Here is a 23,723-nt window from a genome sequence, read left to right as displayed (position 1 = left end):
GTCAAAAAGGCCATAATACCAGATCCTTAAAACAGAAAATGATCAAATGTAAGTTTTGGAGAAAGACAACAACATATACAATGGTGGATATCTTAAGGAACTGATGGCCAGATAATCTGAAACTAAATGACACCAGCATGCATAAAAACTTAAATGAACATTTGGGTGGTGGGGTTTCCACCGAGGTTAGTCTTTTAGTTATCTCTGCTCCCATAGTAAATACTCTGTAAATCAACATGTTAGTTCCGACTGTCATGCTACATAGAATAAAACATTTCAAGCATACACTGTTGAATACTGCATTGCTAGTTACAACTCTGGCAAACCAACAATTAGAAACAAAACTTGGACAATTGTGACCTCTAGTGGTTGGACCTAATTAGTGATGTGTGCAGCAGCTCATTCTAATCCAGTGGTCACCAACTCTGCTCCTGGAGAACTAGTCACCTGCATGTTTTACGTATCTCCCCATACTTACACACCTGATTCTAATAATTAACTAATTATCAAGTCCTTTGACGAGCTTCAGCTGCTTGAAAATGAGCTCATAATTAGAATCTGGTGTGTTAGAGTGGGGAGATACCTAAAACATGCAGGGCATTAGCTCTCCAGGATCAGGGTTGGTGACCACTGTTCTAATCCATTGGTTTAGGATAATTCAATCAAAATTGGACAGATGTGGCCTATTTTACCAAGCTGGTCAATCAGAAAACTGGGATATTTATATTTCCATAAAGGAGACCACACATACATATGAAAACATTTGATTAAATGTTTTAATCAGTGTTCTGGGCCAAGCACTGATGTAATAAGGAGACAGGAGTGTAGGTTAGAAATAGAGTTTTATTTACCCAAAAGAAAGGAAAAACTTTTACAAAACCAAGAACTTAATAACTAGGCCTATAAAAGAGGTCTTCCTCAACCCGGAAGAGTTCTCCCCAAACCACAGTAACCCAAAGACAATGAAATGTATTATTAATATAACAGAACATTTTGCAGAACCCTACATTTAAGAATGTGTGCACTTCACTTAACAATGCAAGGCTCAAAGTAAATGATGCAAAAAAGCATGACATGTATGTTGCTCATGACCAATTCTTTGTCATTTCTATGAGCTTTGGGAAGGTTGCAAGAACATCGGGCTGCTTGAGAACCTCAAGAAACTGAGAGCAGGACTCTTCACCATTATCAAGCATGTGATCGATCAGGTCGATAATACTTTCTTCTGGCTGTGATATATGCATTAGTTTATCATATTTTCTCTTGGTGATGACTTTTTCTTGTTGCATATGCTGAAGGATGTAGACGTGATCTGCCATCAGGCACTCAGTGATTTTCACTTTGTGCTCAGTGATCCTTTTCTCAGCAGGACCCTGCAAGAGTGGAGCAAGTTCTGTACATCAAACATAAATTAACAGGTTTTTTGTCTTTTTATTTACTTTTGTGAAAATTAACTTTTTGTCATTGTGGGACAAATGCATATTTCTTTGCCCTGAATTAGATAGGCAGCTCTCAACAGTTATGGTAGGATGAGTGGTAAGCTATCTTAGTGTCATTCACTTAATGAATGAACGATCCTGAGCTGGTGGCCTATCACCCTCAAACCATCTGACTGGATTTTGTATGTTGGCCCAATTGTGACACTGCCATATTACATTCTACTCTTTTTAATTTAATTGCATTTACCATACCCATACATTGGGAGAAAATTGGGGTACATAGCTTTTGCAGTTTCTTACCTTAGCCTTAAGACTGTAAACTACTAATCGAGTACAAACGGTCAAACTGTTCCTTAAAGATATATTCATAACTGCAGTTTTTAACTGAATTAGAGAGAGATTTTTTTTTAAATTTCAATTTCTGGATTAACCTCACAGTTGAGCATCATACTGCCAAAATAAATGTAAGAAAAGCATTAGTGATAAGAGATAATTTCTTCTTTATTTATTTATTAGGCTAAATTCAAGTCCAATTCAGTTTACACCAATGTGTTGAAAACCACAAATGTCTTTTTTTCAATGTCTCATAAGGCTTCCTGAAGGATAATAACATCATGCAGTCATCAAACCATCATCTGTGTCACTTGTATTGTTACTGTTACCTTTACATATGTTGTGCTTAAATTAAAACACATAAATGCAACTAAGAGAAAAACATTCTATACATAGAAATAAATCAAATTCCAGTTTAAATTAGGTTTAAATGAAGATCTAAACTTGAAGAATTTCCTCACAAGTGTGCCTGTTATTATTTAGTTTTGAAACCATTTGTTGGAAATTATAATGGAATTTGACCTTTTGCTTGTTTTCTTTTTTTAATTTAACCACAAGATGGAGCTATAGTTTAAAGCTAACAAAGATGACACAGACGATAGTTTGATTACAGAATCATGCAATTATCCTGCAGGGTGCTTAAGGTGTTTGATGTTTAACCCTTAGATGCATGACCTACTGATACCTACACTCTTCCATGAGTGGGGTCAAAAATGACCCCAATTAGAATGAATGCGTTTTATGCTGTAAACTTAAGAAATATATTTCATTTTGGTTAAAGATGATGATTTGTATTATATTTTGGTCAACAAAAGAATGATTTCATGTTTGACAAGCTCATTTATCACTTTTTATCCCAGCTTTCAAAAAGGTCAAAAACGGTTAACATCCAAAAAGTGTCCCAATTAGAATCAATGCATTTAATGCAATATTATAACACAAGAATGATTTCATGTTTTCCATGCTATCACAACTTCAACATTCATTGTTTGTGTATCCGTCTGTCTGTCTATGCATGTACACACACGCGTCTTCTTTCTTCTCACTGTGAGCAGCTGTTACAAACTACTTGTTTCTGGCTGTGAGCACTGCACACAGGGTCACTGCATTTCCAGCAACTATTGGTGGCTTTGCACACATCTTACACCTCTTTCTCTTCTGTTGGCCCTGTCATAACCCTTACCCTAACCATCATAGTGAGAGTCTGCTTCTCTACACAACAAATACAGTAATGTTAGCTATCTTAGTTAGCTAGTGTTAGCTAACTAGAAAGTAATTTGATAATAAGAATAATAATAATAATAAAAATAGGTGCGATTTATATAGCACCTTTCACATATCCAAGGACGCTTTACAATTTGATGATGATAACACAACACTATATCACACAAAAATCATGTATGTGGAAATTAAGTTCATATTTTATAACAGCATATATATTCTGAGGTATACAAATGATGATAATACGTACTAACAATACATGTATGTTGCTGTGAAAAAATAATCTTTAGGGGTGGTGAGACTGCTGACATTAGATGTGTGGATCGACAGTAAATATACCTGACACTCACAGTTGATAAAAATCAAAGGTTCTTAGGGTTAACCCTTGAAATTCCATAGAAAATGATTGGGGTCATTTTTGACCCCACGTATGGAAGAGTGTGGTACTGATGCAAAAAATGCAATTACTTAAAAAATATAACAATTAGATACAAATCCAAATGGCCTTGTGTCAAAGACAACCTATTTGAGGAATACATGGAAGATTAAACAATAAAAATTTTAAATTACAAAGATATTGCAAAAAAACAACCGCTGGGGTCATTTTTGACCCCACTTATGCATCTAAGGGTTAAAAAGTGTATAAAAAGTGTATTTAAGCCATTATTCCTCTTTGGTCTCTGATGAAGATGTAAGCTAAAATGTCAGACTTCTTCAAGAAAAGACTCTTCCATCAAGCAGTTAAGAGTTTGAAAGCCACAAGCACCAGTGTAAATGTGATGTGGTTGAGGTACCATTTCATTTAATAATGGCAATTAACAATAATCCCCCATAAAACCTAACTAACCTATCAACGTGCATCTTATTGTGTTAGGATTTCTGCCACTATTGTGTGTGTGTGTGTGTGTGTGTGTGTGTGTGTGTGTGTGTGTGTGTGTGTGTGTGTGTGTGTGTGTGTGTGTGTGTGTGTGCTGTACCTGAGTGACCCGTACCTGAGGCAGTGTCTCTTTTACCGGCCCTGGAAGAAAAGCAGTGGTAAGATTTGCTCTTTCCAGACAGAATTGTGTATTTTATCAGCACAGTTTAAAATATTCACTTTCTTGCAGAGAGTTATAGTAGATGAGAGGACTGACACCACTCCTTATCTGTTCGTTCAATATTGAGGTTGATAGTTTAGTTTTGCATAACGACTACAAACAGGAAGAACCGGTTAGCCTGGTTGTCATGTCTGTTGTGTTTTAGTTTGTCTTATTTTGAAAGTGTGTGTGTGTGTGTGTGTGTGTGTGTGTGTGTGTGTGTGTGTGTGTGTGTGTGTGTGTGTGTGTGTGTGTGTGTGTGTGTGTGTGTGTGTGTGTGTGTGTGTGTGTGTGTGTGTGTTATTTTTACATCCTGTGTTTTATCGCCTTAGTTGATTTCCTGATGTGTTTCACCTGTGTCTTGTTTGTAATCACCCCTTGTCTATATAGGTTTTTGGTTTTTGGTTCAGTCGTTGTTGGAGTCTCTGTTTAATTTGCTCCTGTGTTGGTTTGCATCTGTCTGCTTTGTACATGTTTTAGTCTTGCCTGTTTTTGTATGGTTTAGTTTAAAATAAGATTTATTTTTTTATTTGGTCAGCGTTCTCTGCCTTTGGGTCGACCCACTCTACTCCCCATATGTGACACAGAAAAGCCAGGAAATAGCCCAGCACCACTTGTTCTTGCACTCCAAGGGTGTGGTTTCCTGTTATTTTCATACTGTAAACTGTTGGATCCTAAACAGAGTCAAAGGCCCAAAACTGAACACATGCATGCCATATCTCTCCTTCTTGTCATAGATCACTTATACATTTCCCTCTGTGTGCAACTTTTTTAATGTGCATGGACATGTGCAATTGAGAATGAATTAATTTGTGGTTTGTTTTTATTATTTATAATTTACCATATTATTCATCAACTGTGATGTCCACTGGATTATATTAATTATCAATTAAGCCTAATATCTTATCTTAAAATACTCAAAATGCTTCTTCTTCCCAATGAAGACATCCTTGTTATTCATGCATGCTCACAAATGGCCGTACATTCTGTAGTCTTTGTTGTTGCTAAAGTTGTTCCATTAGTTGTTTTCATTGTCCACACACATATCTTGGACTGTGTAAAGGATGTGTTTTGGATATGTAAAGAACAAGAAATAAGGTGAAATCCTAATACTGTTTGTTTATAAAGAAAGCCCTCCTGAGTCGCTGTAATTCTGTCCAAAAACTGGCCAATCAGAACAGAGTGGGTTCATTGGGATGCAGGCCTTCAAAAGACAGCAGCTAAAACTGTCTTTCAGACAGAGGCTGAACTAAAGCCAGCATAAAGAGCCAGCCAATATATGTTGGGTTTTTATAAAATAAAAATCAGGCAAAGATATTCCATTAGAGCCCCAGAATATTAATATAGTTCTGGGAATATACGCAATATGTCCCCCTCAAACAAATGAGATATGATTTGTAACTGTGGGGGCTTTCATGGTGCTGGTAGGCAGATTTTGTTACTTTCAGACAGAGCTGAGCTAGCTGTTTCCTCCTCCTTTCAATCTTAATGTTAAACTAAGCTAACTGGCTGCTGGCTCCAGCTCCATGTTAAACAGATATGAAAGTGTCAGTCTTCTCATCTAGTTCTTTACAAAAAAGCGAATATAGGGTATTTCCAAAATATTACCTAAACATGCTGGTTGTCCCACACACGCTGAAAAGGTTAAGTCACCCTCAATCGTAGAACCTATTACTTTGTCAGCCATTATTATACTGCCATCCCGTGCGTCAACATTAGCTTGACGAACCTGTTGAACAGCATTCCCTGAACAAAATGCGAAAAAAAGAAACATGTTCAAATCATATACCAAAATATTTGTCTTCAACCATAACCCAAACAAAAATAAATGATTTTCTTCTACACAGAATAGTTAAGAGATAACAATGCTTACCAGATGCACTCCTTCCTGGCTGACTCACTGTTTTAGCCTCAAATTTGAGAGATTGTTTTACTTTTGTATCTCTTACTTCTCCGGTGGTGACAGCACTGTTAGCATCTGCGAACACTGTTGGAGTGGAGGAGCCTGCAAAGATTAAACAACATAAGTTGTTGCGACTTTTATAACAAGCTGTAATAAACTTGTGACTTTATTTTGATGGAGCTTATTTTATTTCATAAGTTATTAATGTGAAATATGTAGTTAAAATGATATTAGTCCTTTTATTTACATTGTATATTTTATGTGTGAAAAGGAATCATTTAGACTCTAATTATATAAAAATAATTACATTGTTACAAGTGGTTTGATTATCCATGATGAACTATGTGTAGATTCAACAAGAGAAGAAAAACTCAACAGAAGAAGAGTTGAACAAGATGTTTTGTTGTTAGCAGTCAAGCTGTTTAGCCTCAGTTGAACTAACGTGTACAACCTTTTTTTGATTCACTAAAGAAACATGTCTCATTTAAAGTCCAAAATCTCGTCTGGTCATTTTTTGAAGTCAGACTAAGCTACAACACTTACACCTCGGGTCAAAGGTCAAAGTACACATTGTGGAGTATAGACAATAGCTGTGTATTCATTACCTTGAGCTCCTGATTTGAGCTCCTGTTGCAGTGATGGATAATGTGCTTGATGTTCCCTCACAATGTCACAGAATTTGCACACAGTAGCCTCGTTTCCCTTAATTGTTTTCAAAAGCAATTTCATTTTGCCCAATGGACTATTTTGCTTTTGTATCTCTTTACCCTCCTTCATCGATAAAATATTCTCACTCTTATCAAGGATGAAATCAGTGTCACTTGAAAGCAACTTAGCAAGTTTGTCCTCGTCTGACATCAGCTTTTCCATGGTCTGAAATGAAACAGCAAATAATGACAGTCAACAGAGACTCAAGTTGTGTTCAAAGTTCAAGGCCAGGTCTATTGTGTGGATTTGTAAAAGGACAAGTTCACAGTTTTTCATGTGTGTCTTCAAAACAACAGTCAGTGCTCATATGAACATTGAAAGGAGGTTTTCCTCCCTGTAATCATCCCTCCTGCTCATACTGGCTATTAAAAGAACCCCCATCAAATGTGCTTTCAGTGTAGTTGATAGGATCCAAATTTCCTAACTTTTTGATTTGCCTTTATTTGATAGTGACAGTAGAGAGATGATAGAAAATGGTAGTGGGGGAGGGGAGCTAACATGGGAACTGTCTCTTTAGAGATTAGAAAAGGGGGAGAGGATGGAGCTATCTGATATAAAACAAAGCAATGTTCTGAAGAGGAACTTGTTTAGCGGAAATAGGTTTGTCTTAAAATGATATGTTAACATTTTTCAGGTCTGACTTAAAATAACAGTCCATTATGAACCATATCGAAAGTGAAGGCATAATTATTCCTCCTGTTCATACTGACTATTAAAAAATCCCCTTCAAATGTTATTTCAATGTAAATGATGGGGCCCAAAATACACATTTAAAAGTAGATGATCAGCTTATATTCAGCTTCAGCAGTCTGAGTTAGTCATATCAAGTGATATCTGCCACATCTACAGTCTTTTTAGCATCACATTTTCTTTGTGTTTTCTCTGACAATTTTTCTGTCAGTACCTGTGCTGGAAGTATAGTAAAAAAAAAAAAAAGAGGGACTCTAAAAAGACTAACGTTAAAAGTGAGTGTCATACATTTCTGCAGTTTTCCTGACAAAGTACTCTGATGCTTTAATTTTCACCTGTGCCAACGCTTCTATGTAGCTTGTAGATGGTTGTCATATCATTACCCATTAATAAGGAATCTATTCAAGATACAGTCCATGAGGGATTCAAAGGAAAGAAACAGATCAAATGAGAAATTACATCATTTTTAATCATTTAAATGATCACTTTTTACCACTTCTGGCATAAATATGCACTGCCTCAAAATGCTCTTTAGTCACTAAAAAACTTTAACACAGTATAAAAGGTCTACATTTCTTCATGCACATACAAGCACAAATTTCCAGTAAAGTGAAACCAACATCTGGAAGAGAGAGAGAGAGGCAAAAAAAAGGTGCCTAAGGGTTTTTAACTACTAACCAATAATGCACAAAGCTTACCTTTATGTGGTGTGACTTATCGTAGAAATGCAGGTTAAAGTTTATTTTAAAAGGAGAGAATTTGTTTCTTTTTAAAAGCGAGACACCAAGTTCACATTGCGTGCTGCGTCTTATCGACTATGCAAAGTTAACCTAAACTTCCTGCTTCTTTTCCGCTGTCAGCTCTCTCTCTCTTTCTCTCTCCCTCTCGCTCTGTGTTTGTGCGTGCGTGTGTGTGTGTTACATGCAGTGTGCTGTCCATATTTGGTCATAACACAGTTATGTGTCTTTCACTGAAACTTGAACTTTAACGTGCCTGCAGCCTCTTGCTCTTGCACTGCTGGCTCAAATTACAGACAGGATCATATAGTACAATGTAGCGTCAGTGCATTATTAAGCACAGGGTGGACATATCTGAGGATTGTCTAGGGGATTAACAATTCAAAAACATTTCAGCTTTTTCTTAAAACAGTCAGGTCCCCTAATGAAAATGTAAACAGGTCGTTCTTGCCATAATCATACCATTGTTCCTACTCGCCATTAAGAGCTCTTACATTTACACTTACAAATAAATAAATAAATGGTTCCCCTTATTTGTATTGATAGTTTATGTTCAGAATACAGATCCATACTTTACACATTTGGATACCTGTGTGTATGTGTGTTTGCTACATGTATGACAAAACTTTAATGCAAACTGTTCTGCCCTACACACAGAAAAAGCAAAAAGAACACAACTGTTCATTATGTATACTATCAGTGTGTTGTTGGTGCTTTGTGTCCTTATTCATATGATGGTTTGTGTGCACAGTATTGATGCAAAAACACAATAAAAAAAAAATAAAAATTGGTGTTTCTCCCCTCATTTCCTATCATCTCTCTACTATCATTATTCAATAGGCCAAAAGGGTAAGACACTGCCAAACACCTACAAGTAAAGATACCTAGCTGCCTGGGAATGTTAATGGTTTATATAATTAATCAAATTGTGTTTAAATGAGTTCACTAAAATGCATTAAGGTAGTTTTATAGTCAGATTATGTATGTTCTTCTGCATTTGTACTGTAACAATGAACAAGGTAATAATCATATAACATAGTTTCATGTACTGTACTACAAGCTAATAAAACATTGACAAAACCAAAGTCAGTTTTTGTAATAAAATGTAATGAAATTATTTACTTCATGACAAACAAATATGTACAATCCAAATCAAACATTTTTAATATAACATAGATATTCAGTCATGATTAGTTAGTCGTGGTATTGTGTCCATGAATCTTGAGCAAACGACATATTGCTGTCTTTGTAACATTAGAAGTGGAAAAATAGGGCAACTGCAACGACTGGAGAAAATATAAATCATCATTATGAAATGTTTTTGGACAATGTTGCAAAATGTGTTATGTGTTATTTCTGGATAAATAGAGCAGTGAGGAAAGGAATAACAGGTAAGACAGGCTGTGATAAGCAAAGTAAATATGAGTCAGATTTGGCTTGTTATTTTAAAGTCACAATAAGCGACTGCATGCATGTTGTAAACTTTCCAAATGCACAACAGTTGGATAGCAGACTATAAACTCTGATGGTAGACATGGGGCTGTACACCAATCTCATCTTTAACATGAATAACATTTGAGAAACAAGGTGAATAAGTCATTAGTCACAGATAGAACAGATACTGGTGATTCATCAGCTTCTGTTGGACATGGAGGCTGTCAGAGTTTTTACTACAAAGGTGCATGTTTGCTTTTGATAAAAGTAGCATTGCGCTCCAGTGTTACAGCCCTCCTTCCAGATGTCTGGTTCAGCTCGCTCATATCCACGCCCGAATCTAAACTGGTCTCTCGACTCTCGACTGGCCTTCGTCTCCTCTGCTGCTCTGACACACTGTAATGGATCTCAGCTGCGGGTTTACCCTCCAATGAGACAAACCAGGCCCGAGGAGGCTGAGGTGAGGGGATTTTAGAAAGTTCTGCCAAGGCATGCATAGAGTGTCTGTTCCCCCTTATTTTATTTAATGTTCCTGGGACCGACACAGACTCTGGGAGGCCATATTGACTTCTGGATGTGTTGGAGGTTGATGCCCGACAATCCTCTAAAACTCCAAGCTGGTCTTCAGTTTCTACCGCCTGGTTCTGGGTGGCAGAAGGACTTTTGGGCACAGTCTGGGTGAAGTTGTTTTTGCCCTGCGGCTCTGTGACAGCGCTGTTTGAAACCCCTGCTCGAGGCAGAGTGGCTGACTTGCTCCACTGTGGCTGCTCTAGTTGCTCTTCCAAATGAAAGAATGCTGGGGCATGAAGAATGGCAACAGGTTGGTTGTAAAAAAACAAATTATCTGTCAGAGATACCGGAACTCTCATCTGCTCTGTAGTGAAATCATTAGGATCAGTGTTGAGGTCCAGCTCGGCACACTCAAGCGCAATGGCCACAGCACTGGGATTGGCAATTACATTGCCATTATATATGGAAACAGCGGCATTGTGCTGGTTATCCCCTCGTTCTGTAAATGATTGATTCAGTCCATCCTGTGAATGAGAGGTGTCGCCTGAAGATACATCAAAGACTTTGTCGTCGCATGTGGAGGTGGTTTGGTCTTTCGTTGTCACTGGAAGGATCATCTTCGCCTTACTTGGGGTACTTCTGTGGTGGACAAGACAGAAGATTTACCTCAGTCAGTGAATAGCAGCATGACAGATGATTCATATGTCTGAAAGCTCATCCTGCACAGACTACATGATTAGAGAGTGAAAATAATGAACACATTAATTTCACCAAATAATGTATTGGCCTTTGTAATCATTGATGCATTATACCATTTTTTAACTACTTGATTAATAAAGCGGTATTTAAAAGGATACTACACTGAAAATTGTCCAATTATCATGGCCCATAGGCTTGAAAAGTGGCTCTGGAAAGTTTGTAGCTTGCTCAGAGGGCAGCTTTAGATTGATTCATTACACACACAAAAACAATACAACACTCACTACAACAAATCTCTGAAATTAACAAATAATACTAAATAGTAACTACAAACTTCAGTTACATATTGAGTGTTATTTTGAGCAGCCATATAAACATCCCCCCAATTTTTAGACTTACGTCTGAGATTAAAGTCTCATTACCTGCAATAATGCAATAATACAACCGTAAGACTGATGACAATAAAAATCACTCCTCCAAGGAACACCATCAGGAAAGATGAGTGGCGCGAGATGAAGTCAATGAGGATGGCAAGTCCAAAGAAACCTAAAGAAGAAGATATTTTGTTTAAATAAGACTAATTAACACATGATGATGTTTTTTTTCACTCAATATAAGCCAAGAACTGTACACATCAAATCTAAGAGATTGTTTTTTATAGTCACTATAGTCACTTCATTTTTTCCCCCCATGTGTCTTGTGCAATTGATTTTTTAACCTTCGACCTGAATAATCTCATTATACAGTACTTTTACAACTACCAGAACAAAATCAATGTCTCTCACTCATAAAACTGCAATTGTAAAATGTTGTATTGATTAATGTAACATAGATATTTGAATGCTGACATAAACACTGTATTGTATTTATCTTATCTTGAGCACTTGCCTCTGGTGGACGGCAAAGGTGCTGCAATCCAGTAGCCAAGGTGAGGAGCTGTAAACGTCCATCTGAGCTTTTCATCAACCAACAACACCGTCCCTAGTCCCTTTCTCATCCATCCACCTAGATTAAACAAACAACAAAACAAACAAAGAATTGCTGTGCTTATCGCCTCCCAAAGTCAGTCAAGGTTAATGAGAAGTTTTCTAAACCCATAAAATGCTTTATGAGATTTTTAAAAAGTCAATTACCCTCATCTATCTCCCTTTGTTTGTTTTGACAGTTTTCTAAACCCAAAATGACCAAAACCCCACTTTTGAGAATAGGAGTGAACGTATGAATCAGCTCAACTCAACTGTGACCTATTTAGACTTTAAATTGAATTATACACCATTATAGGGAGATGCACAAGGCCTCATGTGCCTACACTGAAAACCTGTTCTTCCTAAAGCATCGTAGCCCTGCAATAAATCCTAACTATATGTGACATGTATCACTTTGTTTGTTGGGACTTTGTCAGACAAGAGTTAATTAATACCCAGTTTACAGGAGGGGACAGTTGCTTGCTCATTTCTTGTCATGCTGCTAGAATACTGTCTCAATCTTCTTAATAAAGTGTGACACAGGAACCAAAGTTAAAACTACCAAGAGAGAATTAACGGTTGCATCATGAACCAAACAAGGTAGTGAGCTTCCTTATCAGGGTTGAACAGAACAGGCCCTATAAAACAACCTTCCCTCAGAGGCAGTTAAATGAGAAGATCATAACACTAATAAGACATCGCCCTAAGCTTTACATTTAGGTCAAAATCTGCCCTGCAGAGCAAAGACACGCCTCTCCATATATTTTTTTTACTTAACATTTACTATGATAATATGACTTGATGTTCATGGCTGAAATGAGCCACTGGGGTATGAATGCTGAACAGGCGGTCTCCTTTAATTAAATGAGTGAGGTTTATTATAAGTCAGAGAGTGTCAGATAACTTATTTTCAACTGACATGACTGACTTTCTAAAATACAAATCGTCATTGACCCTTCTGTGATAAGGGTCAATGGCTATTTGCATTTTAAGCCTTTACATCATGTGACATGATCATTCACAGCCTCTCTGATTCATATTGTGACCTTTTTCAGATGTCACACCATAGGCAATAAGCCAGTTTGTAAATGGGTTTAGAGCTGTGTCATAATCATTCACTTTTTTCTTTTCAAATTGAAAGTTTCAGCTAGAAGCCATATAATTATCAACACTTTCTGTCTTTACTCCTTGGCTGCTGAACATGATTTCCACTCACCAGTGGTGCTGTTATATAACCATGCAGGAACAATGTTTGAAGTCTGAAGTCCACAGTTGTCAGGAAGAGTGAGGCTGATCTGTACGGGTCCACTGACATTTAACTCTACGTCTCGGTAGAAGAGTTGCACACTGACAGCCGCCACCGGACTCAACTCCACACTGACGTACCCTTGAAAAACAGGAGATTAATGCATCAGAGAAGCCTAATGATGTGTGCCCTGGGCAAATTCAAAATAAACACAGTTTTACCTTTTTCATGAATTCAATTTTCATATATAAACACCCCAGCCATATGATAACTTCTAGTGAAACTGAAATTGTAGTTTGCAAGACAATGTTGAGTTCTATTTGGATAGTCTGGTCAAATGTGCTTACATCAGTTATTATGGCAAATATGTGCAGAATGGGTGTATGTGGTACTGCAGCAAACGTTTTAGGCACCTTAGGTTTAGATTCTTATCCATAATGCAATACAATCAGGGAGGCATCTGATCGGTCCCAAATGTATTCTGCTGCTGTAAAATGACACCAGACATACAGTCAGAGTCATACAGAACTATCTTCATTGACAAAAGGAGGTCCTGCAACAGATGGTAAAGCCCCCACACAGCCCTGATTTGAACATATGGAGCCAGTATAGAATTACATAAAGAGACAGGAGCAAAATGCAAGAACAACCAACCCTTCAAATGCCCTAAAAAATGGTGAACAAGTGTACAGAGGAGAACTGTTGCTGTTTTAAAGGCAAAGCTTTACACACTGAATACAGAAAGCACCAAAACAAGGAAAAAGATAGGTTTGGCGTTTGGGAGATAGGGAGCATAAAAAGAGCCAGCTCTAGTTTGTTGTCTTCCAACTCCTCTCTGGCCTCTAGAAGAGATTTAGAGGCTGGAAGGAGCCTCAGTGGCCTCATTCAACATAATTACAAATAAACACAACAGAGACTCATCTGTTTTACATATTTCTACTAATGGTATATTTATTTTGTTGTTTATAGTTACATGCCCATTGCCATCTTTACACCACATTGCCAAATTAGCTTGGCTGTTATCTCCTTCTTGTAATATATATGAAGTAAGACTAAAAGAGTTCAACAAAAATGACTAAATAAACCTCATTACTTGATGTATAACTGAGCAAATGCTGTAGTTGAAATCTGCTTTCAGTTTGCCATTTGTTGCAAGCATGCATAGTTTGGAGGGCGTAGGCTAAGGAAACAGGATTGTAGGAATGAGAGATAAGTAGCAGCTTACGCTGAGATTGTTTGCTTTTCTTCTAGTAGTCGGAAACATCGGTTATAGTTAATTTAAAGTGACAGAATACTTTGCTCTCTATGTGCAAAATATACATGATTTTATTTTACTCATAGAAACTAAGAACTAGAATGTGTAATGAAACTGCTTCCAAATTTCAGACAGACTGTAGAAGAATATATATTGTGCAATATCCACTTTGCGGGTGTACTACTTCCTGTTTTCATGATATAATATGTGCTATGACCTAAGGTCAATTGACTTGAAGACAGCTGTCAGTATAAACACACCTGATTTACTGCTCATGACGCCCACAGTGTTGAGAAAGCCATCCTCCTCTGACGGGAGCTTGGGTATGGTCAGGTAAGCCTTAAAAGAGGAGATATCACTGCTGTCTGTCAGATTCAGCAGGCCTTTGGGGAACTTGACAACGGGCTGGAATGGAGCATCTACTAACAAAGCAAAACATGATTAATAAGTCAAAATATACAGCATGTGGGTAAAATAAAAATAGGTCCCCTATAGTGCAGCAACCTATGTCTTTTTTCTAAATAAATGCATGTGGCTCATACAGATGATCAGAGACAAAAACCAATAAAGAAAGCAAGAAAGAAACAGTTGTTTACAATAAGTACAATACCAGATGTTTTTCCAGTGATGAGGAAAGAATCTTCAAACAGCCAGATGTTCCCTTGATTCCGACCAAGTAGTGTCACAGTAACTGATGAAAATACTACAGCAATGACAAAACAGGTAGGAGAAACATGCAAAATTAGCTTTATGTGTTTCATTTAAAAATTCAACTATTCTTCCACTAGATGGCAGTGTGATTACATGTTTTGTCAGGTCAGTTATTTTACCCACATCAGAGACAAGAAGTAGGATAATTCACTGGAAGGAGCTTATCTAAACTTTCACCACAGCAATGGCTCAAGATTTAAGATTCAGTACATTATAATTAGTTTGAAATACAGAGTTACTATAAGTGGCGGATGAGCTACAGAGTCAGAAGAAGACACACACTCCAGATGTGGGTTTTAAAGTGATGCCAAATAGTTTTGCTTGGGGGTGTAAAATATGGCCTTGCAGGGCCATACAGAAAAAAATCACTTCAGTATATGAAGCACCATATTGTCAATGAAAGTACCCTGTCAGTGCAGATTTATTATCTTACTTCCTAACTATTTGTATATGTATTTATCTGTTTTAAGTCTCTCCTCTTTTCTATTTCAAATTATTAAGCACAGCTGAAGTTTGTTAATGCAGCATACGATATAAATAGGGTTCCTATTATTATTATTATACTGACTGATAAGGTGTGTCAAACAAACACACATACTGTATAACCACACAGCATGTGGCTCAAAGAAAATTGTAGTTATAGAAATAATGTCTCAGTGGTTAAAATAATGTCAGTAGTTGAGTTAAACCTCCCAGGACAGAACCACTGAGCACCATTTTCTGACCTGACAAAAAGGGTTCAGATGAAGTCTAGCGCTCTTGCCTCTCAATTTAAAAAAACATACATTTCAAGACTTGAATGATGCAACCATTTTTAAGTGGTGAATCATGTTCAAATCAATAAATATATGTGATACTAAAAATGCATTTCAGCAATAACAAGCCTATGAACAGTCTATACTCGCTGACCTTTCCATAATCATAGGAATCAATGAAGAATAAATAATGGCACTGCCTGTGTTGTCTTTATTAATTTGATAAAAGTAATTAACTGTGGTGATTCAGCTAAACAATGTCTATATCAAGCACATACTATATACACATTAAATGGCCCTCTTACTTGGCATTCTGCTGATTTTACAAGGCAGCAGTGTGTGAATGTAGCCGTTCTTGCTGGCTGCAAGTGTGACAGGCAGCCCAGTTTGGTAAGGTACATGAAGCAAGACACCACCGTCCTCCCCAGTAAGAGCTGTGTTGGTCCTGGTATAGTTGATGTAGACCTCCACCACTGCCTGGCTCAGGTACTGACGACTCAGCATGTCAATGACCTGGACCTTCAGATTAAAGGCAGAACCTGGGGAAAAATTAAGACCGGATTAAGATGAATGTGTGGTCAAAACAAAGGATTCACCAATCTGATCCATCGTAACCAATTGGGTAGCCACATTTGACTGATCCACCTTCAATATGATATTTTCTGGGCTTTGTATCAGTGAGTCAACAGCACGCATGGACAACATATATTATATGTGTAGCAAAACTCAATAAAGGAGACCAGTTTGGAAAATGAAGACTGATTACATCTGTCTGTTACATCTAATTAATGACAAACCTTTGGCAAGTGGGGTAAATAAAATTTAAAAAAAGCACTGCAGTGGAGCTGCCTTGTTATGGTTTTCATCAGTACTCATTATCAGCCAGTATCCATCAGATCATCCAGATAACCATCAATATAATGCTAATGACACTACAACACCATACGCATTCTCAAAAAATATACCTCTCTGACACACTCTCAACTAAAAGTAACATTATAGGTGCCACAAAATTAGTGTTTGTTGCTGGCTGGATTACATTACAAAGTTTATTAAGGTGTTTCTATTATTTGGCCAGTCTGTTTATGCAATACAGCCAAGCACTTTAATGCTTTAACAGGATGGAGGTGGCTGCAGATCCAATTAACCCAGGCAGGGACCCATTAACAACACAACAGGGAAACTAATTTACAGAATCTCTCAAGTATATCAATCAGTTAATCCCAGCAGATTTTTAAAGAGGTGGCCATAAATACAAATGGTAAAGCTGGGCAATTAGTACAGCAAAGCATGCAGTCAGGACAACATTATGCTACATCAGCATGCAGATAGCTAAGTACAGTAACCACGTGATTCTCTTGAGGGGGACCTACTCATTACATGTTTTCTACCAGAGAATCTAATTTAAAACCTAATGATGATGTGAAACCTTATCCACAATCCCAATTAGTCACTATCACACTGTGCACCAATACCACATAGTAAGTACATGACAACAAGAGTTAATTTTGTAGAGGTATAGAATTGCATAACAATGAACATCATTACTTGCCTATATGAATAAGTGGCGGTCATGCACATTCCACCAAGAATGAATACTTAACACAACAACTCATTAAAGCTGCATTAATTAACATTTTTATAGAAACTATTATTTGAATGACTGTGTTTAATGTGGAAAGGTGTCACTAGGTGTCAGTAGTGATTACCTCAGAGAAAATTATGACCCAACACTGCAGTTCTGCTCAGCTCTACAGAATGCTTTAGCCTTTTTTAGCCAATTATTTTGTTTTTTAGGCTGCAACTTTACTTTTTGTTTTAGGGCATGAATCAGTAAATTTGCTCAGTTGAATGTTCACTCCACTCATTGGTCAGATGTGTCTTCTTTGCAACCTAGCAACCTTCCCTGTTGCGCTAGTCCTAGTGCTAGCAACTACTGATTTCACTCAGCTGCATCCCAATATGCAAATGTTACCTGGCTTCAAGAACCCTTTAACTCAAACTCACAGACTACACCTAGACGTTGGGTCAAATCATGTTGCCACCACAAAAGAACCGCTGCAGAGTTTGTGTACGACAGGGCCATGACCACCTCATCAAAAGGGTCTTAGTTCTATTAATCCACACCTATGTGCAATTACTATGTTCAGATCTGCCCATAAAAATCACACCAAGGAGGAAAACAAACCAGAGTCTGATTCAATGAGACTAAAAATCACAGGTCAGAAAACACCCTTAGTCTCACCGGTCGAATCAAGCCTCTTTCTAGCTGTAGCAGGAAGCTGGCTTAAGTAAACAAGCTCTGATAAAGCAACTGTATACTACCTGCCAAACATCAAACAACAAACAAAGTAGCAAAAGTTGGAAGTGATCAAACCAAAGGTAAAAGTAGAGTGAATATTGTCATTTGTTAGGCGGACTGACATAGGACTCCAAATGAATGTTAATGTTGCTTTGTGTCAGCTTGATGACTATAAAGGCAACTGTGTATATTAACACATTCAACTTTTATATGGTGATAATATGTTAATGTTGTTTGGTTACAGCTCATTCTGCTCCAAAATGGACTAAACTAATTTAATGTAGCTTCTAATGGTGAGATTTTAAAATTCTAGTTCATCTTTCCAAACCTCCAGCATCAACTGAATAAATATTTGTCAATGTCTTGCTGTGAACAGCCAATGATGAATGTTGCTTTAGGTCAGAAAGGCATATTTAAGACAGAAATAAATCAAATGCATGATGCCATAGACCAGCTGGAAACCTGTGAGCACAAGTGTCCCATAATAAAGCATAATAAAGCCACTGAACAATGCTTCAAATATGTCCCAAGTGCACTGTGTACCGCTGCAAAACTCAGCTAGAATTGGTCAGCTGAGAGTATCTTCCTTTACCTACTGATCTGCTATAAATACTCTCAACTTTAGTGCACTAGTCCTGTACAGACTGGGCCGGAAAGTGAGTTTTGGGAAGCCATAAATCTCAGCCGCTGGCTTATTATCAACCCCTCCATTTTTGCAGTATATCATAGTAATTTTAGTGCTATGAGGTCATAAAAAAGGTCCTTCTTGCATTTTTTATAAGTAACTAAATCCTTGCAATATCCTTATAGCGCCAATCTCACCAGTGATTGTCATTTTTCTCAAATGGAGACATTTTACAATGACAGAAGCAGTGGTTGAATTTGCAAGTGTGATTTCTCATAATCCTGCTGCTAAAAGATCTGCCAAAGCTTTACTGAAAACTCATGAAGCCATGCCTCATGGTACCAGGTTCATACAACATTTCAGCAAGTGCCAAAGCCAGATCATCCCATATCAATTCCCCTAACAATTCGTTTGATCAGAGGCAGACACATGCCTGGAGCTGCCAGGAATGCCTTTTAGCCACAATGTGAAACAAACATCTTTGGCAGTAGCAGCAGCCTTGTTCAACCCACTGGGATACATACACCAGTGCAAATGGACAAGTGGATGCTTGTTTAGAGGAGGAAGCCTGCTAATGTGTGTTCTGCCATAGTGGCCAACACAACAGAAGGGGGTCACTATATCTGAAGTGGAGGTGTTTCATGCCAGATTACTATAATCTCCCCCATTTGGCGAACTGAAGGATGTTACAAAGAGGTTTATGAAGTGGATTGAAATGGGCCATCTGAGGCCACTGATGCAGATGAGAAATAGATCCCATGGTGTGTGCGATGTGGCTTGAATACTGTTATTATCACAAACACTAACAGAAAGAATTCATTTTCATTGGAGTGTCTTCCTAAAGCTTTCTATTTCGTGCACTTTTGTCTTTTTAAAATATATTTTTCATTCATAACACAAGGAAGATATTTGTCCTGATCAAAAAAATTTGCCCTAGAAATGAAGAGAGTCATTTTTATAACAGCAGCATATCATTATTGAAAACACCACATCTGTGGCTGAATGCATTTAAATTTGCTTGTGCTGACACATCAGGCAGCTGTAGCTTTTCATCATCATCATCATTTCACCAAATACCACAATGTTGCTTTATGTTTATTAAACCATGTTAGCTGGAGGACAGCAGATAACACAGTCTGACATGGCAAACAGGATGGAACACAAACATGGTGATCGGTCAGTTTCTGCAAGACCACCAAGCAGCATTAACAGATGGTCCAACAGCGACTTATCTCTCGTAACCCCACCCACCCACTCACCCTTCTTAAAAGAGCCGTGGGCATGCTTTTGTCTGTCCGTGTGTGTGTGTGTGTTGGATTTAGGCCATACATTCCACCGATGGAGGAAAGCACACATGCAGCCTTTGATATGTGGGCCAAATCTGTCTCAAGCGTAGGTCAGCAATATCATATTGAATTGAGATTCATAACAAAAGATGCAAACAACCACCAGCTGTGCTGTCAAAAAAACTACAATCCTCCCCAAGGCCAGATGATTAAATCTTTAAATCTATTGGCTCTAACATGCTGAAGGGGAAACAATGAAGATATTAATCTCAGAATAAGAGAAGTGACCATCTTATTCAATAAATTAAGTGACTCTATGCATTTCTATTTCTATGTTTTTTTCTTTTTATGTGGTAGAATTGGAAAGTGGGCAGTCATTCCCCTTGAGAGTTCACGCTGCACTGAGAGGACAGGGAGGCTGAGACACAGAGGAGTTTTGGCAGGACACAGCACACGCGAGCTCGAAGGGAATGGGGGCGGTGGGGGGATGGGGGACTGCACAACACCACGCTTGGGTACATTTCCAAGAGTTTGAGTTGACAGTGCAGACTGGAGGATCATGTGATGACAAAATGGTAATGTACTCCTACAGCAGCATGAATTAGTCATGAATCAGTTGATAAGTGAACAGGGTCACAAATCCCCCCTTTCAGTTGCTCTCCACTGCTCTGCTGTAAACAAGCAGACTGATATGAAAAGTGCCTGCGTCTCTGTGAAAGTTAGACTGACACACACACACAGGGAAGGACAGCATAGTTATACTCAGAAAATTAAAACAACCAGCTGGACACCTAATTGATATTAAAAAAAAAAAAGAATCTGCTGTAATTTGAGTGATGATTTGGATAAGATTATAATGCAGAGTGAGTGATATTAAAGGCCTTCTGATCAGCCACATGGATAATTAATGCTGGCATATTTTTCTTCTTCACAATCACATTAAAATCTTTATATATTGTCATAATATTATAAATAATAAACATACACAATGACAAGTAGCTGCCTTGTTGGTTGTGATGCAGTAAACAGGGACAGATGGAGACAGGGTTACTCATGAGGCGACAGCAGCAAGCTCTCTCATCACTTATTACTCATGATCAGTAGATTTGTGTGCAAATCCTAATACAGATGGTCTGGCTTGACTGAATTAGGGCATCTTAGTCTAAAAGCTGTTAGAAAACCCCCACAATATGATGGCAGAAATTAAAAGAAGTGTAAAAAAATACTGATATTAATCTTTATTCTCCAGCTTCAACGTCATTATTAGACTTTCACAAAGCTTAATAATAGCCTACTGACATTTTTGTGTTTTAGATTTTAGGCATCAAACATAATAACGTGGCTGAGATGAAGTGCTGCTGAAGTTCTGGGATACAGTGTGAATGCTATACAAACCTGGCAGAGGTTGGAGGATTTGCTGTTGGTGCTGAAAGGGCTCTTGTTTCATGTGATCCCGGTTTGGAAAGTTCCCGTCATCGACATGCAGAGAGTGTTCAGTCGGAGTGAACTCTCCTCCAGTCGCTTTGGCATTCTTGCATAAAATCAGTGCAGATAGCAGACAGATCAACAGGCGCATGACTTCACAGGAGATGTTGATCGGTGACCGGAGTGTCACTTTGAAAACCGAATTACAGTTTCAATTTTACCATCTACAAGTTGAACTCGGTCATGGAAGCGCACTCCATCCCCATCCTAAATGCTGTCAGAGCACTCTTCAAACTGCGCAGCAAACTCCTCCCCTTTAAGCTACTCCAGGGGGCCCACAGACGCTTCATCCATCCGTCCATCCATCTACAGCAGTAGTGCGGTGCAAGTAGCTCTTAGTTTTGTATACGGAAATATCTATCTATCTATCTATCTATCTATCTATCTATCTATCTATCTATCTATCTATCTATCTATCTATCTATCTATCTATCTATCTATCTATCTATCTATCTATCTATCTATCTATCTATCTATCTATCTATCCCGTAGTAGCCTATTACTGTATAAGTAGCTGTTAGATTTGTACATGGCATATATTTATTTACTATTTCGATCTATATCAATCGTAGTAGTAGTAGTAGTAATAATAATAATAATAATAATAATAATAATAATAATAACAACAATAATAATGATAATAACAACAACATAATCGTCATCATCAACAACAACAACAACAACAACAATAATTATAATAACAACATTATTATTGTTAGCTATAATAATAATAATAATAATAATAATAATAATAATAATAATAATAATGATAATAATAATAATAATCATAATAATAATAATAATAATAATAATAATAATAATAATTATTATTATTATTATTATTATTATTATTATTATTATTATTATTATTATTATTATTATTATTTCTGGGTGTGTTACTAGACCACAAAGTCTGCTTGAAACCTCAGTAGTATCCATAGTTGTGTATATAACAGTATAGCAGCACCACTACTCTTGGTATAATTGACTCCTCAGTATTCTAATGCATTAACCATACATAACATGACTATTTAATTACAAATTCCACTTTCAAAACAGGATTTTAAGATTCTAAAAATATTTTTAAAAGAAAATTAATTATGTAAAAATGTGACCAATGTTCCTGTAATCAGTTCAGTAATCATTCTAAACTGGGCTGACATGATTTGCCATTGGATGGTCCTGCAAAACGTGAGTGAATTCACTTGCATCAATCTCTTTCCACCACTAGATGGCGATAATGCAATACCAGTTGACCAACAGAAACACAAAACTTTCAGTTAGCCATCATTAATCACGTTATTTTCTTAACAAATTACCCAATGTTTAACCTCAAAGTTAGTTCTCAAGGAGTATAACTTGTATATTACACTTATATGATGTGTAGTGGCAGTAATAGTGAAGGAAGTAAGCCTAGAGGTGGTAGTAGAGTAGCCGCAGCAAGGGGAACCAAAGTAGTAAAAGTAGTATAGAGGTAGAACAGTAGTAGAAGCAGTGGCAGTAGCAGCATGATTGTATTTATATTAATTTGGTCAGTAACAGTACTACTGGTTTTGCAACTATATTGGTCTCTTTATTGCATTATTTATTTGATGTCAAAGATTAGTTGGGCATTTCAGGTCCAATCAAATATGCTCATTAAACATTCATTCTGCCTCTGGCCTTTTTAAAAAAACAAATCCTCTCTTTTTACATGTTTAAATCAGTGACTCTCAGAATTTAACCACCCACAGTCTACATGTTTGCATGTGAGTAAAGAGCTACCACCAACTGAGCTTTGAGGGAAACACACTTCCTCAGTCAGCCCTCTTTTTTTTCTATTTGTTGGTTTGCGGTGTAGAAATCTGGTGGGATTATGAATGGGCACATTCACAATGTTGTAGCAGTGAGTCTCTACAGATACCCTTTATTATTGGGCAAATACTGAAAGCTACAATGTCCTTCCCACCTGCTACCTCTAAAATAAGTTATCAGTTTTTCACCATATGGCTTTATTTTGTTTTTAATGTAGCTTCCAACATTTACAAGATGCTCAAAAATAAACGTTCACCTTCTTCTGCACCCTGCTCAATATCATTAGAGAGATAAATACACCCTGCTGAAAGTAAATCTACCATAAAGACTCAGTTGAGTTTTTGAGGGCCATAGCATTCACATCATTATCACACTCATCAAACCGACCAGTGAAGTATCTGCAGTAATTTATTTATTTTTTGTTATTCATTCATGTTTTCCCTTTAATTTATCACCCGCACACATATTTTTTACACTGCATCAACTCTAAGTGTAAAAATGTATCATGCACACACATCACCTGTAGGATAACCTGGTGGATGACCCCGA

The 23,723-nt window shown here is 37.4% G+C and overlaps 2 protein-coding genes across 3 annotated transcripts; both read right to left on the bottom strand.

Moving 5' to 3' along the window:
• Positions 1–846: 846 nt before the first annotated feature.
• On the bottom strand, positions 847–8,213 carry LOC133993108 (uncharacterized). Of its 2 annotated transcripts, none has more exons than XM_062431968.1 (6): positions 8,069–8,213; positions 6,578–6,845; positions 5,943–6,074; positions 5,678–5,815; positions 3,971–4,011; positions 847–1,373 (listed from the first exon to the last, which is right to left on the bottom strand). In XM_062431968.1, exons 2-6 carry the CDS (start codon positions 6,840–6,842, stop codon positions 1,086–1,088), a joined length of 864 nt encoding a protein of 287 aa, XP_062287952.1. In that variant the 5' UTR covers positions 6,843–6,845; positions 8,069–8,213; the 3' UTR covers positions 847–1,085. The 2 variants fall into 2 exon arrangements, with proteins under 2 accessions (XP_062287952.1, XP_062287953.1); XM_062431969.1 differs by having other exon boundaries at positions 3,986–4,011.
• Positions 8,214–9,648: 1,435 nt separating this feature from the next.
• Positions 9,649–21,358, bottom strand: LOC133993243 (protein FAM171B-like). Its single transcript, XM_062432136.1, has 8 exons — positions 21,291–21,358; positions 15,988–16,221; positions 14,827–14,919; positions 14,477–14,635; positions 12,932–13,102; positions 11,639–11,755; positions 11,173–11,296; positions 9,649–10,690 (listed from the first exon to the last, which is right to left on the bottom strand). The coding sequence occupies exons 1-8, from the start codon at positions 21,340–21,342 to the stop codon at positions 9,778–9,780; spliced, it is 1,863 nt and encodes a 620-aa protein (XP_062288120.1). The 5' UTR covers positions 21,343–21,358; the 3' UTR covers positions 9,649–9,777.
• Positions 21,359–23,723: the final 2,365 nt, after the last annotated feature.

This window comes from Scomber scombrus, chromosome 13 (genome assembly GCF_963691925.1).
Source record: "Scomber scombrus chromosome 13, fScoSco1.1, whole genome shotgun sequence".
In the NCBI taxonomy this organism is placed as follows: Eukaryota; Metazoa; Chordata; class Actinopteri; order Scombriformes; family Scombridae; genus Scomber; species Scomber scombrus.
This window is presented reverse-complemented; position numbering and strand designations above follow the sequence as displayed.